Source organism: Loxodonta africana, chromosome 3, assembly GCF_030014295.1.
Source record: "Loxodonta africana isolate mLoxAfr1 chromosome 3, mLoxAfr1.hap2, whole genome shotgun sequence".
Lineage (NCBI taxonomy): Eukaryota > Metazoa > Chordata > Mammalia > Proboscidea > Elephantidae > Loxodonta > Loxodonta africana.
The window spans coordinates 91,134,284-91,150,296 of NC_087344.1; the positions used below are offsets into that span (position 1 = coordinate 91,134,284).

The 16,013-nt window shown below is 41.7% G+C and overlaps 1 protein-coding gene across 3 annotated transcripts in view; it reads left to right on the forward strand.

Moving 5' to 3' along the window:
• The window catches only part of SCP2 (sterol carrier protein 2), a 160,478-nt gene extending 154,192 nt beyond the window's left edge, over positions 1-6,286 (forward strand). For 2 of the 3 annotated variants that reach the window (XM_023549587.2, XM_064281981.1), the window contains 2 exons: positions 2,171-2,250; positions 5,125-6,205. In XM_023549587.2, the coding sequence (XP_023405355.2) occupies positions 2,171-2,250; positions 5,125-5,220 (176 nt within the window). In that variant the 3' untranslated portion in view covers positions 5,221-6,205. Of the gene's footprint in view, positions 1-2,170; positions 2,251-5,124 lie in introns of all 3 variants that reach the window. The other variant, XM_064281982.1, reaches the window with a different exon arrangement.
• Positions 6,287-16,013: the final 9,727 nt, after the last annotated feature.

Below are 16,013 nucleotides of genomic sequence, written 5' to 3' on the forward strand. Positions count from 1 at the left end.
ATGTGGACGTACACTTTACATTCCCTTCCACAGAATATGAGAGTTTTAGTTGTTCCACACTTTGATAATACTTAGTACTTACTATCAGTTGTTGTTTTTTAACTCAAGTTCATTGAAGTATAATTATATATGATAAAATTTTGCATCTGTACAATTCTGGGTTTTGACAAACCCATCATACAGTTGTGTAACCACCACCAAAAATCAAGACACAGCATGTCCATCACCCCGGAAACTGTCCTGATGCTTCATGGCCCTTTGTAGTCAATTCTTTTTTCCCACAACCAGTCCCTGGTAACTGCTAATCTAATTTTAATTTTTGTCCCTGTAGTTTTGCCTTTTCATGAATGTCATATAAGTGGAATCATATAGTATGAATTATACAGTGGCTTTTTGGGCTGCTGCTTTCACTGAGCAGAATATTGAAATTCATTCATGTTGTTGTATGTATCCTCAGTAGTTTGTTCCTTTTTGTTTCTGAGTAGTTTATCCATTCACCAGTTGGTGCACATATGGGTTGTTTCCAGTTTTTCACAATTGCGGATAAAGCCGCTATAAATATTCATATACAGGTTTTTGAGTGAACATGATTCTATTTCTCTTGGGTAAATACCTAAGAGTGGGACTGCTAGTTTGTATGGTACTTGCATATTTATAAGAAATTGCTGGACTATTCCAAAGTGGAGGGACCATTTTGCAGTCCCTCCAGCATCATATTGGCGTTTTAGGTGCTCCACATCCTTGCCAGCACTGAGTATTATCAGTTTTCTTTACATTTTAGTCAATTATTCTAACAGGCGTGTAGTGAGATCTTGTCATGGTTTTAATTTGCATTTCTTGATGACTAATGAAGTTGAGCACTGTTTCATGTGCTTTTTTGGCCATTTGGAGCTTCTCTTTTTATACAATGCCTGTTGTTTGCGCAAGTTTGTATTAGTAGGAGCTCTTTATATATTCCGGATTCGAGATTTTTGTCAGATACATGTATTGCAAATATCTTCTCTCACTCTGTCTGCCACTCTTTTTGAAAATAAAATTTATTGGAATACCGCCACACTCATTTGCCTATGCATTGTCTGTGGCTGCTTCTGTACTGTAAGGACAAAGTTGAGTAGTTACAACAGAGACCAAATGGCCCTCAAAGCTGAAAAGATTTACCATCTGGCCCTTTACAGAAAAAGCGTGTTAAACTCTGATCTAGAATAACTATTTGTTTTCTATGACTGCCTAACGAATTACCACAAACTTAGTGGCTTAAAACAACACACACATTTATTATCTCACAGTTTCCATGGATCAGGAATCGAGCAAAGCTTAGCTGGTCTTCTGCATAGGGTCTCACAAGGCTGCAATCAAGGTGTTGATGAGGGCTGGGTTCTCATCTGGAGGCTTGACTGGGGAAGGGCCCACGTCTAAGTTTCCTCAGGTTGTTAGCAGAATTTATTTCCTTGTGACTGTAAGAATGACAGCTTCTGTTTTTTGCATTTTTTTTATTGGCCAGAGGCCGCCCTGGTTCCCTGCCACATGGCCCTCTCCATAGACAGTTCACAACATAGCTAGCTTCCTCAAGGCAAACAGGAGAGCCAGAGTGAATCTGCTGGCAAGATGGAGCCTTATGGACTGTAACATAATCCCAGGGGTGACATCGGTCACCTTCGAACATTCTGTTGGTTAGAAGCAAGTCTCAGGTCCTGCCTACACCTGAGGCAGGGCGAGTACACAGGCATGAACACCAGGAGGCAGGGACCATGGGGCCATCTTGGAGTCTGTGCACCACAGTGACTATTATTAATATCTTGGTATCTAAGTTATCTGTTTTTAAGCAAAAATAGGAACATGCTTATAGTTTATTTTGTAACTGGCTTATGTAACAATATAACATGAACATTTTTTCAGGTTAACATATGTAGCTCCGCATCAGCTCTTATTCTGGCTGTACCTTTCCCATTATATGACTATACCATAATTTATTAAGTCACTCCCCTCTTATTAAATATGGAGGTTGCTTGTGGTACAGGCTGCCACAGAAGTGTGTGCAAGTGCCCATTTCCCCCCGGCTCCAGTGCTGGCTGTGATTCCCTTGCACTCAGCGGCTCTTGACTAAAACGTGTACATGAAAATAAACACTCCCCTTTTCTCTACCTTTTTTTCCTATGTATCTCTCCTTTAGATAAGAAGGCTGACTGCACAATCACAATGGCTGACTCAGACTTACTGGCTTTAATGACTGGTAAAATGAATCCTCAGTCGGTAAGTAGATGAAGCTTGTATCCTTCTAGTAAGTAGGTGGGTCTTTTTAGCTCTTCGCATTTCATCTGCCTCGGGCCCTATCATGCCAAGTGGTCGAACCCACCCAAAATTCAGTGTCCCCCAAAATGTTCACTTAACACATGACAAACATTTGCTCTGTGTGCTGGAAATAACCAGATGAATAAGCAATAGCTCCCATGCTCAGGGCATCCACAGTTTGGTAGGAGACAGACCTGTGAAAGAGTAAGTGCAGTCAAGGGCCCAGGGTGCCAGGCAAGGCTGTGGTAGGGGAGATGAGGAAGGGGCAGCCATGTCTCCCGGGGCCATCTGAGCAAGCCTCAGAGGAAGGACCAGTTGAGCTGAGTCCTGACGATGGTCGTAAGCTAGATGGAGGCGGAGGGAGCAATGTGAACAAAGGATGGCCTTTTACGTTTCATACCTTTGTCAGTTGCTCTTCTTTTTGCCTCAACTCTCCTTCCCTGACAAGCCCCATTTTTCAAAGTCAGCTCACACGTTCTCTCCAAGGAACTCCTTCCAAGTTGTAAGGAACTGTAGCCAGCGTCTCTTCCGTGCCACTCACTGCTCTGCTGACTTAGCACCTGTCACATTATTTTAGTCATAATGCGCCTATCTCTTCCCCATTAAATTGTGAGCTTTTCAAAGGAACCACAGCTTATCCATCTTTGTGTTCCCAGAACTTAGCACCCTGGGTGACATTTTAAGGTTTTTAGTAAACAGTTGTTGGATTAAATCTGTTGAAAAAGTACTTACACTTTGTACAGATTTTCCTGGTCCCAAAAATTTCATGGGCCTTCTTATGCTCTTCAGTTGCACAGTGTTGAAACCGAGTTGATATGCCAGGCTTTCAGACAGCCAAGGGTGACAAAAAAGAAACAAAGATGCTTCTTTCCATTGTAACTTTACATATTTATTGTGTTGCCTCAACCTTGTTAGTTTTAGTTCCTGGTCCTGTGGTTCCCTGGTAATTTGCAAGATTAGAAATTTTACTCCTACTCTTACTCATTTTTAAAATGCTTTTTCTAAGCAGCTAAGCGTGTGCTGGAGCCCTGGTAGTGTAGTGGCTAAGAGCTCAGCTACTAACCACAAGGTCAGCAGTTCGAATCCACCAGCCACTCCTTGGAAACCATGTGGAACAGTTCTACTCTGTTCCAGAGGTTTGCTATGAGTCAGAATCAACTCAACTGCAGTGGGTTTTTGTTTTTTTTTAAGCGTGTTCCAGTTGATGCCATGACAAGTGAGGGATCTGCATCTGTGGCATGTTTTAACTGAATACTTCGGGCTCTGCTGTTTCCATCTACAAGAGCCTGTTCCAGAAACCTGGACAGAGCAGAGGCCACCAGTGTAGGAGCTGGCTGTGGTCCTCCTTCCCACTCACTGCTCTCCGCTTCACTGTGCATCATGCCACGTGCAGCGTTGGCTGGAGGTCAGACTTCACACATTAGCTGCCCTCGCTCCCTAGTTGGTCTGTGTCCTGCACATTTTTTGGGGCGAAGTGTCAGCTTATTTTTCTTGAACACCTGTTCACACCCAAAGGAATTAAAGATGAAAATGGCAGACCTTTCTATTAATGTGCTAATGGCCTTCACTTGTGCTCAGCAGAGGATTTTTGACTGGAAACCATTGCAGTGGAAATTCTAATTTCAGTGTTTGGCTCCAGTTGAAACAAAGCAATGCACTGTCCGGCAGAAAGCACACATGAACACAGCGGGGGCCAGATTAAGTGATCCTTATGTTCCAGTTCTCTAGAGAGTGAAGATTCATGTTTTCTCTATTAATAGTAAATAAATCATTTTCTCTTTTAACTTAAAAAGGGGAAGACAGTGAGTTTCTTTTCTAGGTACTACTGGTCTATATTTTTAAAGGACACATGTTAAATATATTGTGTTCTAAACCACCTGACCTTTAAATCACCAGACAGAAGGCTTTGTGCCATATAGAAGGGAAAGATTTAGTTTGTCCAGACAGAGGGGAAAAAAAAGAATTAGTCACCCTTACCAGGAGATGTCGAAAAAGCAGAGCTCTGTGCATTCCCTTGGAAGATACAGAAGGAGCTCCTGACTTCTTAATGTACTTGCTTAAAAAGCTAAGGTGACCAGAAACTTTTCATTTAGCCCCTCATTTTAGAACTCAGTTAGAAGACTGGGATCCTAGTAGCAGAAAAATCATACTATGTTCCCAATTTTGCTATTTCTGTTAAGTTTTCTGGGGATTTTGTTACATGGTGACTCTAAAAAACATCATGTGATCTGAGCCCAGGCAGTTGTTAAAGTGGAACAAATTGTAGCTCTATGGTTCATATTGGTTTGATTCTTCTTATTGAGCCAAAGAGTAACACAAGCTCCCCAGTCTCCACAGGCTGTCTTCCTTCAATAGGCATAACTCCTTTATCATGCAGACTAAAAAATGGGTGGCTTTTAACCCACATTGTACTGAATACCAAGAGTTTATAAGTGTGTTTGGCATGTGCTTTTTCTCTCAGTAGACTACTAAAATTTTCAGTTCAGTTTCCCAGCCCACAGGTAATGTTTTTACACAAAATAAATCTAGTGTGAGCACACTCTGCCCAATATTTGGAAAATGCACCTCCTTTAAGGAAGGTAGGTAAGAAGGCAGATATATTGAGAAAATATTGGAAAGGTGTCCCTTTTGACTGCTCTGTGTTCAGCATGGCTTTTACAAATTCTTCCTTTTGAGGAATCTAGTTCTAATTGTATTCTAGAAAGGCAAGTTTCATATCTTGAAATTTAAGTGACCTGGATAAATTAATGGTCTCAGTGCTGGATAGTCTAGAAATACCAGCAATCTCAAAACAAAAACCACCAGGTAATGAATTTTCTTTTTTCTTACTCACAGGCCTTCTTTCAAGGCAAATTGAAAATCACTGGCAACATGGGTATGGCTATGAAGTTACAAAACCTTCAGCTTCAGCCAGGCAAAGCTAAGCTGTGAACAACTCCCTGTGGCTACTTTTGAAAATCAAGATGAGATACATAGAAATATATCCATATATTTCTTTGTCAGAAATTAGGCTGAAAGTAAGCATTGGCAAATAGCATGGGGTAGATTTGTTTTTAAATGAGGGTGACCAATCCTGTTTTTCCTAAGCTCTGGATGAGTAGAGCCTGGTGGTGTACTACTGCTTTGCCGAATTGTATACAACTGTGCATTACAAAGTTAATATGGTAATTATGGTTTGGGGTAACACTGAGTTTCAGAATAAAATTAGGAACAGTAAAATCCAAAAACTATGTAAACAAAAGCTCTCATTTTGCTTACAAAGTATATTTAAGGATTATTCTGCTGAAGATTCAATTTCAGAGTTTTTCTTGGGAGAACTAGGGAAGAAACAGAACACCAGTAGCTGACCAGTAATTAGTGTTGTGCACTTAATGACCTTAATCTGTTTTCCATTAATAGTTCTTAAAATTCTGTGCTGGGATGTTTTTTAAAAAAAATACTTTTTAATTTTGTATTTTATGCACTCAAAATGGTATTTTCTTCCCAAATCATAATAAAAGAAATATGACTAGAGCTTGGGGAAGAAAACATCTTCAGCTGAACACAGGCCTGTTTTTAAAACAAAAATATTTTAGAAATGGGTTTTCTTCTTGAAAAATCAGTGTATTTGAGTCATAAAATAACTGTTGTGAAAGATAACTGAACAAATAATATTTGCTTTGAGATGCACAGTTTTAAAATTATAATCTATTAATTTAACTAAATTTGTAAAGCCCTCAGTTCTTTCTTATAATTTTCCTTTTTCATACACATTTAGTGTAATTAATTGTCCTCATTTTTCTTTTTTCTCATTTTTCTAATGCTGATGTTACTATTTCTTATTGCTCAATGGGATATGGGGTAAAATAATGCTTTTGGAAGAATATTTAATAGAAAATTAAAATAGCTCTGCCTGATCTTCTTTGTTTTTATTGTGTTCTTTTTACTCAGAGTTTTCAAGATGATGGAGCCTAAAGGGAAAGATTAGGGGATTTATAAGCTGTGGGTTATCTAGACATTCTACTGGTTATGTCGACATAATCACTCGTCCTTGATTAGGGTGGCAGTGTGGTGTAGTGGGAAGAGCACTTGACTAGCAGCTAGGAAACTCGTTCTCGTAGGCAGATAAGTAACTGCCTGCCTGGGCCTGTTTGCTAAACTGTTCAAAAGGGCAGGGGTGGGGCGGGGGGACAACGGTAAGTACACGGTCTCTAAGGTCCTTCTAGCTCTGGTAATCACTGCGGCAGAACTGTTCCAGAGTTACCCAGGCCCATCTTTCTGTTGTTAACGTGTAACTTCACTCACAGGTGGCCAGAGGTAAAAAGCCACTTGGTTTTATTTATTTTATATAATGTTTCGCTGAAGGCTGTGCTGATCAAGCCCACACTGTGATGAGACCATTTAGCTTTGTGTGTTCTGTGACCAGCAGAACAGCATTTGGTGAGAAGGCAAGGGGGTGAATTAGGCCAGGATTAGACTGGTCTTAATTGCCACAAAATAAACTCAGAACACATTCCCTACTACTTAATTATAGGAGCTTTTTACTGAGAAGAAAAAGACTTCAAGGGAAAAGTTCAGATGAAATGTTTGTCATAGTTTTCATTTGCAGCATCATTCTGCTCTCACTTATCGTTGAAAACAATAGATACCTGCAATAGGATGAGTTTACAAAACAAAACAAAAAAGAAAAGCAAAAACTGGTACTTGGAGTAGAAATACGTTCATATGTGCGTGTAATTTATGTGTACAATAGAAAGGCAGTTGGTGATGGATGGTATATAGCAGCAGTTAACTCCTAGGGAAGGAGATAAACAGATTTGGGTTAAAACTACTGCCTTTACTAGCTCTGTAAGTTAAGTAGGTTGAGTCTCAGTTACCTCATCTATAACATGAAGATATTAATATGACCTTCTAGAATTATGAGAATCTAGAGGGATAATATATGTACAGTACCAAACACAGTGCTAGGTATACTGTAGTCATTCAGTAAATGTTAGTTCCCTTATTATTCCCACCACTATAGCTGCTACCACCTCTCCCGTCCGTGTTCTGTGAAATTATGTCTGTAGTGTTATGTCCCACCTTTTTAATCTTTTTTTTTCCTTTGTTCATTTATTCATTCCATTCACAACTATTTACTGAGTACTACATAAAGCATACAATGGTGGGTACTAGAGATAGTGGTGAGTTCCCCCCTCATGGTGCTTACAATCTAATGAGAAAGGCAAATATTTAATCAAAGAGAAGAAAAATTACAGACTGTGAAGTACCATGTAGGAAATGGTCCCAGTACTGTGGTGCAGAATCACAGTGAGGGACCGTCTTTGATAAAGTGGTTAAAGGAGACATCTCTGTTGTTATTAGGTGCTGTCGAGTCAGCTCCAACTCATAGCGACCCTGTGTACAACAGAACAAAACACTGCCCAGTCCTGTGCCATCCTCACAATTATTGCTGTTTGAGCCCATTGTTGCAGCGACTGTGTCAATCCATCTCATCAAGGGTCTTCCTCTCTTTCAGTGACCCTCCACCTTACCAAGCATAATGTCCTTCTCCAGGGACTGGTCCCTCCCATCTTTGCTTCCAAGGAGCACTCTGGCTGTACTTCTAAGACAGACTTGTTTGTTCTTCGGGCAGTCTGTGGTGTATTCAATATTCTTAACCAATGCCGTAATTCAGAGGTATCAATTCTTCAGTCTTCCTTATTCACTGTCTAGCTTTCACATGCATAAGAAGCAATTGAAAATATCATGGCTTGGGTCAGGGGCAGCCTAGTCCTCAAAGTGACATCTTTGTGACATTTTGACATCTCTGAGGAGGTAATATTTAAGCTGAGACCTGAAGGCTGAAAAGGAGCAAACCATGCAAAGAACATTGCATCAAAAAGTGGAAAGGGGCTTGGCTTGTTCCAGAAATTGCAAGGGAGCCAGTGTGAGTAGAATATGGGGAGCATAGGAGGAAGAAAGGGACGGCCCAAGACGAGGAGCCAGTTATATTGAAATCTGTTCATTATGCTAAGTTATTTGTATTTCATTCTTAGTGTAATAGGGAGCTATTGAAGATATAGCTTTAAATACGTTTATTTCTCACTCATGCTGCATGTCCGCTTGGCCACCATATCCTTAGTCCGAAGCCCAGACTAGCAGAGCAGCCACTATCTGGAACATTATGTTATCATGACAGGAGGAAAAAAGGTGAAGTACACATTGGCTTTTAAAGCTTCTGCCCAGAAGCAATACAGATCACTTTTGCGCACATTTCAATGGTCAAAGCAAGTCATGTGCTCCACCTAACTTCAGAATCTTACCATGTTTTAGAAAGAGAGAATGCAGTTGGAATGTTTGTGAACAGACTGACGACTACCACAGAAGAGCTGTTAGCAGGAGAATAAGTGACTTAAAAACTCACTCTAGCTGCTGTGTGAACAATGTACTGAGGGCAGAGAGCTGGAGAGTAGATGCCCAGGTGAAAGAAGATGCCTGGACTAGGGTGTCAGAGGTAAAGATAATGTAGAAAAGTGGCCAGTGGTAGAGTTGACAGAACTTGGTAGAAATTGGATATAGAGGCAAGGATGACTCCCAGTGACGGGCCAGGTGGGGTCATGACTGGAATGACTAGAGGGGAGCAGGTTTCAGGGAGTGGTTGCAATAAGTTCTATTTTTGAACTTAAGTTCGAGACGCGTGAGAGATTTCCAAATGTAGATATTGAGGAGGCCGTTAAATGTAGAAGATGAGCTTATCTTTAATAAAAGTTGTAGGAATGGATGAGATCACCTGGGGAGAATGGGGAGCCAGGAGTAAACTTTGAGGAACTTCAGGTAGAGATCCACAAACGGGGGTGGAGAAGAAGGGGCCAGAGACATGGAAGGAAAATTCAAGAGAAGAGGGTGCTGCTAAACAGTGGGAGTGGTCAACTGTGCCAAATGCTGCCGAGAGGTCAAGTAGAATGGTGTCAGAAGAGTTTCTAGTGTATTACATTTGGCAACATGGAAGTGACTGGTGGCCACTACAAAGTCAGTTTCACTGGAGAAGTGGGGATAAAAGCTAGACTGGAGTTGATTTCATAAATTTCTACAAATAATAAGAGCTGGAGCACTCCATTTGGTAGTGATGGGAAATACGGTCAGTTTCCAAGTAATTAATACAGAGCAAGCACATTGGCTAATACTTTTCATTCTGAATTAGGTCATCTTGTACCTTCTGTTCTCTGTGCCCCCCGACACCCCCCCCAACACACACCTTATCCACTTGGCAAATTCCTGTTTGTCTACTTCGGAAAGCTGTCCCCGTTTGCCACCAACAGAGCTAATCATTCCTTCCTAGTAATTTGTTTCTGTTTGTGCCACACTGTTCAGGCAGGAACTGCGTCTCATACGTCCATGTTGGTATCTGCAGCACAGGGTCTTGGTGTCCTATTGTTAAATGAATGAGATAAACTGAATAACAATTTTATATTCACAGGGGGCATTGCTGAAGATGGAAGCCTAGGCACGGTTGCGTTCTCTATTACACTGACTTTCTGTTACCCAGATGATGCAAGAGAACGTTAAAAAGCCTCCCTTAACCTGACTTACCCTGATCTTTGAAAATATTCACCGCTTCTCAGAGCAGTTGTTCAACTTCAGACGGAAGCAGCCTGAGGTAGTAAGAAAAGTCAGTTTATTTGTGGTTTTATGACCTGTTTTTTTAAAAAGCAAAGTGGCCTTGTGGGTTCTGTGTGCGTTAGTCTTTTTGCTGTACCCAGACTCTCAGATGTCTAGAATCCCTGTTGACTATAGAGGAACAATAATGGCAGGGGGTGGAGGCGGGATTAGGAAGTCAGAGTGTGAAGGTAGGGCCTAGGGAGGAGTCACGCAGGTGTGTCCAGAAGAACCTCAGAGCAAGACTAGGTCGGGTCCTGTCTCAGGTACCCGTCCAGTCGTTGGTGAGTGGACTCAGAGCAGAACTGCACTCCACTGGGTCTTCAAGCTTGTGGCCTTCCGAAAGCAGATCACCAGGCCTTTCTGCTGAGGCATCTCTGGGTGGGTTTGAACCACCAACCTTTCAGGAAGTAGTCAAGCACTTAACCGTTGGCACCACCCAGGGACTTCAGAAACTAAGTTAGGGCGAGCCGTTGAGGCGTTAGCAGCCTTTACTTTCTTCCTCTACTGTTAACTTCTGTTTGTGATAATCACTCGCATTAGAACATCTTGAGGGTAGAAACTTTATTCTTTGTCTCCGTGTCCCCAGTACTAGTTCCGCGGCTGCTAGAGTAAGCCTCAGTGAATGCTTCTGGAATGAATAAGGGTTCAACGATTATTTTTGAAATTCTTTTTAACTTGTAAGAGGTTCTGATATATACATACAAACTTTGTTTCCTCTATGTATTAGAAAAAAAGAAACTAAATCCTACGGTTAACAGCTTTATCTTCTGAAGCTCTAGTTTCAGAAAATAACACGTTTAGAGCAGCCTGATATAGTGGGATCTCAGGCTGCTCTAAATGTGTTATTTTCTGAAACCAGAGCTTCAGAAGATAAAGCTGTTAATCGCAGGATATAGTTTCTTTTTTCTAATACATAGAGGAAACAGAGGAAGCTAACCAAAGGGTCAGCAGTTCAAATCTGCCAAGCACTCCTTGGAAACTCTACGGGGCACTTCTGCTCTGTCCTGTAGGGTCGCTATGAGTCGGAATCGACTCGACGGCACTGGGTTTGTTTTTTTTTTTGGTTGATATAGTGGGAAGACTTTGGGGCCCATCAGAACTGGATTTTGGTCCTAGCTCTGGCATATAAACAGCTTTGGGACTTTGAGCTAATAATAAATAAGGACTCTGAGCCTGTTTTCCCCTCTGTAAAAAGGGGGGATAGTAATATTTAACTTGCTGGTTGTGAGGATTAGCAATTTTAGTTGTAAAATGTTGAGCACGTAGTAGGTATTTAATAGATGGTGCCTCCTGTTATCTGAAGAATTGTTTTAACATGGAGAAAAGTATTCATTGGAAGACCTTGTGACCGTCCTTTGAGTTCACATAATCAGCTGACTTCAGAATTGAGGACATTTTGCCTGTTTTATTGACTGTAGACATCCCTTCAGTTTCCTCAAGCACCACTAAAATTTAAAGTCTCTCCAACTGAGTGAGTGGATATAGAATTATTTCACTTGACTTTCCAGAAGGTTTATGTTTCAGCCAAAGATTGCAGTCCTAGCTGTGCATGGCATGATTGCTTTTTGAACACAAAGAAGTTGCTTGACATTACTGACTAGAAAAAAAGGTATTCAGACAGATTGTACCTCTGGAGGAATTACTCTGGGATTGAGTTTATTTAGAGGCCACACTGATAGGAATTAGGGATTTTGAGTTTAGTCGTAAACAGCCAATGAGGGGTCTGAAAGATTTATACGTTATCAGGAACCACAGCCACGTCTGGCCAAATTGTAGAGTTTTTCTCAATCCAGAGTTACAAAATCCACCGGAAAGGCCCAGCAGTGTATCTATCTGGAGCCTGCTGCAAACAAACAGCTTTTTAGTTCTTGGTAAGAAAAGAGAATATTGGGCCAGAATTCTGGCCCTTAAGAAATGTAGAGTCTGATTCTGTTTGGTAAGAAGTTTAATCTAGTAAAGAATTTCAGCCAACCTTCTTGGAGAAAAAAAAATATCAAATCCAAAATCGATTGCAAAAAAGTGATACCAGCTCCAGCTGATCTATCCACTCTACTCATAGTCATTTAAATGCTTTGTAAATAGTCACATTGCTATTTTCAGATCTGTATAGTTAGCGTTTGATCTTTTAGTTCCTGAACTTGTAGCCATAAACTTTTATGTAAAATGGGGTGGGAATTCATTGTAGTCTGCTGCTTACTTAAACTGCAGGCAGAGAAATGGTAAATGCTACACAGTTTTCTAACCAATTACCAAACAGTGATAGTGTTGTTTTTCTTTTGCAAGTTATTGTATTATTCAGAGTTCCCCTTTCAGAATCTGGCACCTTCTGTAGTGTGCAGAATACTCTCTGTTCAAGATTAGACATTTCATTAGAACAGAAATAAACAGCAAAGAGGTCCATACAGGAAGATGCAGCAATATGAGAGAAAGGTTGACTTAGGCAGGCCACAAGAAGCCTCCGGCTTGGCAAAATGATACCCCAGGGCCGGGTGTGATATCAGTTCACAAATATTTAAGAGATGGAAAGACCAAAGAGGGAGAGGAATTATTTTGCTCAGTTACTAGCAGTAATGAGAAAAAATGTAGAAAGGGAAATTTCAGACTAAAACCAGTGAAGATGCTGTCTGAGACACCCTGACTTGGTCATGAGCGGGCTGAAAGCTCCCACCGCAGAGATGTTCCTAAGCCCAGAGGGCATCTCATTGAGGGAGATAGCACCTGAAAGATTCTCATATGAAGGGAGGTGTTATGGATTGAATTGTGTTCCTCAAAAATATGTGTGTGTCATTGACAGCCAGTCTTCTGAGGACTTCTCCTTTTGCCATTTATCAAAAACTTTTTTTTTTAAAGCCCCAGAGAAGAAGACTTAATACTTGATTCACTTTTTAATTCCCGGCTTGTTCCATGATATACCACATACCTTTGAAAGAAACAGAAAGAAATGAGTGTATTTAAAAGCATTCAGGCTTTCATAGAGTGAAAGCAGCCTGAGTCTGTCTTTTTTTAAGCCCCTTATTTATTCAGCATAGATATAGTAGTAGTATCCTCAGACCACAGAATGGCAGCTGCAGGGCAGCAATCAGAAAGCTCACTGGAGTTGGAACCTGAGGACCTGAATTTGAGTTCTGGCTCAAGCACTCACTTGCTGGGTCACCTGGGCAAGTTACTGGACCTCTCTGAGCATCAGTCTCCTAAAATTAGGGGGCAATAATACTATTATGCTTGTTGTGAAGATTAAGCGATATAATTTTATGGGAAAGTGCTGTACTGGTTTTAGTTATTAACATATGTGCTGATTTCCTACACTGCATAATAAATTACCACATGCTCAGTTGCACAACACAACACAAATTTATTATCTCACAGTTCTGTAGGTCAGGAGTCTAGGTGGGCTCAGCTGGCTTCTCTGTTTTGGGCCTCCCAAGGCTGAAATCAAGGTGTTGGCTGGCCTGAGCTCTTCTCTGAGGCTCTGGAGGAGAATCTGCTTCCAGGCTCATTCAGGATGTTGGGAGAATTCAGTTCCATGCTACTGTAGAATTGAAGTCCCCAGTTCTTGCTGGCAACCTGGTGGCATTCTCAGCTTCTCGGAGCACTCTCTGCCTCATGGCCCTCTTCATCTTCTAAGCAAGCTGAGTCCTTTCTCCTTTGTCAGAGGTCAGATCTCTCTGACGTTCCCTTCTGCCTCATCTCTCCTGCCTCCACCCAGAGAAAGTTCTCTGCTTTTAAGGGCTCATATGATTAGATTAGGCCCATCCAGATAAACCAGGATAATCTCCCTGTTTTAAGGTCTGTAATCTTAATTACATCTGCAAAGTTCCTTTTGTCCTGTAATGTAATATATTCACAGGTTCTAGGGAGTAAGGCGGAGACATCTTTGGGTGGGGGGGTCCATTCTAACAACTACAGTGTTGGTATTTTAGAGCTAAAAAGGGACTTTACAGAACATGAGGCGAGGTTCTTGGCCTGGAGAGTTCAAAGAGATGAAAAGAATAGTAATGCAACAAGAAAAGTCTAATAAAGTTTGTGTGAGATGTTATAGGAGTCCAGAAGACTGGACCTGTGATGTCCATCATACCCTGTTTATTCCTCGATGAGTCTTGTTTCAATGAGAATCCTTCAGATGGAGTCCCTAGACACAAAACAACATCATGTGATTTGATTCCTTAATAATGCCCAGAATGTCAGGCTGCTGCCATAGTTCAATATTTGGGACTCTGCTACTAAGTAACAGGCAGAACCTTACTCAAGATTCATACTATTCAGATGTCAGAAAAGGTCTTGAGCCTTTAGCTGAAGGTAAGAGGGATGATGTTCTTCTCTGATGATGACATATAACAACAGCTCGTTCTTTATCCCCCCATCTCATCAACAAGCCCCCTTGAGAGCCTTCTTACCTTTCATTCCTGGCTCTCTCGGGCCAGTATGTATGTCTTCATTCCTTCCTTCTTTGGAGTTTTCTTGTTGTTTTGATGTAGAAGGCACTTGCCCTGGGCAGCACAGAGGTTTCTCTTTAATTCTTGTCACTTGTCATTTCTATTGTCATCATGTTTCCTGAATGTTTAGGGCAAGTCTCCGTGATGGTTTTGCAGTAATACCAGCTGCCACCTATTGAGCACATACCAGGTACCAGGCACTGTGCAGCGTCCTGTACGTGCATTTTCTCCTCTAACTCAAGCATTGTTTAAGGCGTAGCCACTACTTTTACCTTCACTTGAACCTGAGCTGGAATTTTAACCCAGGTCTAAGCCCAAAGCTTGTACTTGACACCGTGCCGTATTGCCTCCATGGTTTTTGTTTGTTTGTTTGGTTTTACATTAATACCAGACAGGAACTGAGATGGAGGCACACAGCATGAAGGAGTTGAAGCAGCACAAATAGATTGGGGAAGCCTAAATTTCAAACCCACTGCTGTCTGTACAGCCCTTCAGAAAGAGGATTTGCTTGCTTCTAGAGGTACCACCGGAGCCCTGGTGGCACAATGGTTAAGTGTTTAACTGCTAACCAGAAGGCTGGTGGTTCAAACCCACCAGCCCCTCCAAAGGAGAAAAGACCTGGGGATCTGCACCCGTAAAGACTGCAGTCTAGGAAACCCCATGAGGCAGTTCTACTTTTCATATAGCGTCACTGAGTCAGAACCGACTTGATGGCACACAACAGCCACCAGGATTGCCTCCATATCTCCCACCAGAGACACTCAAGGTGATTCTGCCAGTTTATACCTCAGACAAGTGATTGCAGCTTGTGTCTGTAGCACTCAACAGCCCCACATAGCACGTGTGGGCATTGGTTTGGCATTCCACAAAGCGAGGGAGTGTGCTCTGTGGCTGGCCCCTAGAAGACCCCAGCCCCAGCAGTTATCCGCTATAGCTAACAGAATAGCTTCCTCACAGGGTTGGGATAATTAAGATACATATTTAAGGATTTAGCATGGTGCCTGGCACTTAGTAGGCATTTAGTATGTGCTGGTTCCCATCATCCTTCTAGAAGATTTTCTTTAGTTCAGGGATATCCAAGCCGGTAGAATCCTGTTCTTTTAGCTCCAATTTTATGTAGGCTCAATCTTCAGGAGAAGATGAGATGCTTCTCTGTGTTGGCCCCTGTCCAATCCTGTGAATCATACCAGCTCTCATAAGTTTGAGCTCAGAGGGAACTGGAATTTGAGGCCAAAGAAGGCAAAATATTTCCCCTTCCCATTCTTGCTAGAAAACCCTGGTGGCATAGTGGTTAAGTGCTACGTCTGCTAACCAAAGGGCTGGCGGTTCGAATCTGCCAGGCGCTCCTTGGGAACTCTACGGGGTGGTTCTACTCTGTTCTAGGGTCACTATGAGTCGGAATCGATTCGACGACACTGGGTTTTTTGGGTTGTTATTATTGCTAAGTTCTTGAGTTATTGGTGTAATGGAAACACAGTAGTCCAGGGTTCAAATCCAGCCTCAGCACTTGCCTGCTCAGTTACCTACTTCTTTCTGTCATAGAAAGAATTTGGGCTGCAGAGAGAGTAAGTATGGGTCCAAAACCCCAGCTTTGCCAATAATGGGTCAATTGCTTATCCTTTCTGAGACTGCCTTCTTACCTGTAAAAATGGGGCAGCACCAGTTCCTGCC